General features: G+C 49.0%; 1 protein-coding gene across 1 annotated transcript; it reads left to right on the top strand.

Moving 5' to 3' along the window:
* Window positions 1-5: 5 nt before the first annotated feature.
* On the top strand, window positions 6-1,269 carry LOC110035023 (probable transcription factor At3g04930; the record flags this gene model as incomplete). Its single annotated transcript, XM_020739261.1, has 1 exon — window positions 6-1,269. A coding segment is annotated over one exon (1,014 nt), but the record flags the coding sequence as incomplete, so codon positions are not given.
* Between the last annotated feature and the right edge of the window lie 24 nt (window positions 1,270-1,293).

Consider the following 1,293-nt stretch of genomic DNA (forward strand, 5'->3'; position numbering starts at 1 on the left):
ACCCTAACCCTAATCCCATCCCCCTCTCCTCTTATACGCCTGCTGGCCCTTCCTCTCAAAACACCTTTGACGATGATGATCCCGACGCCGAGTATGAGGACGAGGAGGCTGAGGACGAGGGCGGCGATTCAAAGCAGCCGCCTTTCAAGTTTCACCGGATCTGGCCAGAATCCGACGAGATCCGCTTCTTGCAGGGTCTTCTTGGCTGCTGGTCTCAAGGCTTGGTCTTCCCCCGGGATCTCAACATCTTCTACGATCGTTTTTCGGAGTCTATGTCGCAGCCCTACACCCGCTCACAGCTATCCGAGAAGCTGAGACGGCTAAGGAAGAAGTACAGGACTATGGCCGGGCGTATCGCGCGTGGGCAGGATCCGTCCCGACTCTCCCAGCACGATCGAGACCTATTACATCTTTCTACCCGTCTTTGGGATCCTTCCAATGCTTCCACGTCCCCATTCTCCGCCCCCGATGCTGTCGCAGCGGGAAGCGCTGGCAATAAGCGCCGCCGGCCTAACCCTAGGGCCCCGACTAGCAGGGCCCGAGCCTCATCTTCACCTCATCAGGTTATCGTTGCTTTGGAAAGCGCTCTTTTGCCACCTCCAAATCCTCCCCTAGCCCTTCCTTCTACTTCTCCTGTTGCCTACAAAAAAGAATGCATGGATCCTCTTCCTTCTATTGGACACAATGGATCCATAGATGGTGCTAATTTTGCTGCATCTCCAGAGGAAATCCCCAAGAACAAGCTACCTACTCCCCCAATAAGTAGTTCTGTGGACCCTAAGAGGTCGGGAGCTAAGCATCTAGCCATCAAGTCAGTATTGGATGTGCTTGATGTGGCGTTAAATGAGGTGCGTTCTACGCTTGCTAACCAAGGGATTATTTCATCCAATGGTACTTCGGAACAAGGGTTGGAGATGAAGGGCATGTCAAAAAGATGGCAAGCGCATCGGCTTGCAGAGCTGGATTTATTAGCCCAGAGGTGGAGGTTGGTTGTTGAAGAGAAAGCAACGCAGATATGATATTGCAAGTTCTGTCCTTTACTCCGAGTTTGATTGAACTCCATCCCTTTTTAATTTCGTTTTTATACCTTTACTTCCTGTTATGTATATTTTTCGCTACTCGGTGTTTGTAATACCAGATCTACTTACTCTTATATGAACGCTTGGGATAGACTGGAATCTGTAGTAAATTATGCTGTTGTGCATCAAGCCTGACTTACATTATGTTTTGCTTCACTTTATGTTACTATATGTTTTCTTTTTTCTGACTTGTGAATCCAAGCATTTCTCAATT

The sequence above is a fragment of the Phalaenopsis equestris genome, unplaced genomic scaffold (genome assembly GCF_001263595.1).
Source record: "Phalaenopsis equestris unplaced genomic scaffold, ASM126359v1 Scaffold195429, whole genome shotgun sequence".
Classification (NCBI taxonomy): domain Eukaryota; kingdom Viridiplantae; phylum Streptophyta; class Magnoliopsida; order Asparagales; family Orchidaceae; genus Phalaenopsis; species Phalaenopsis equestris.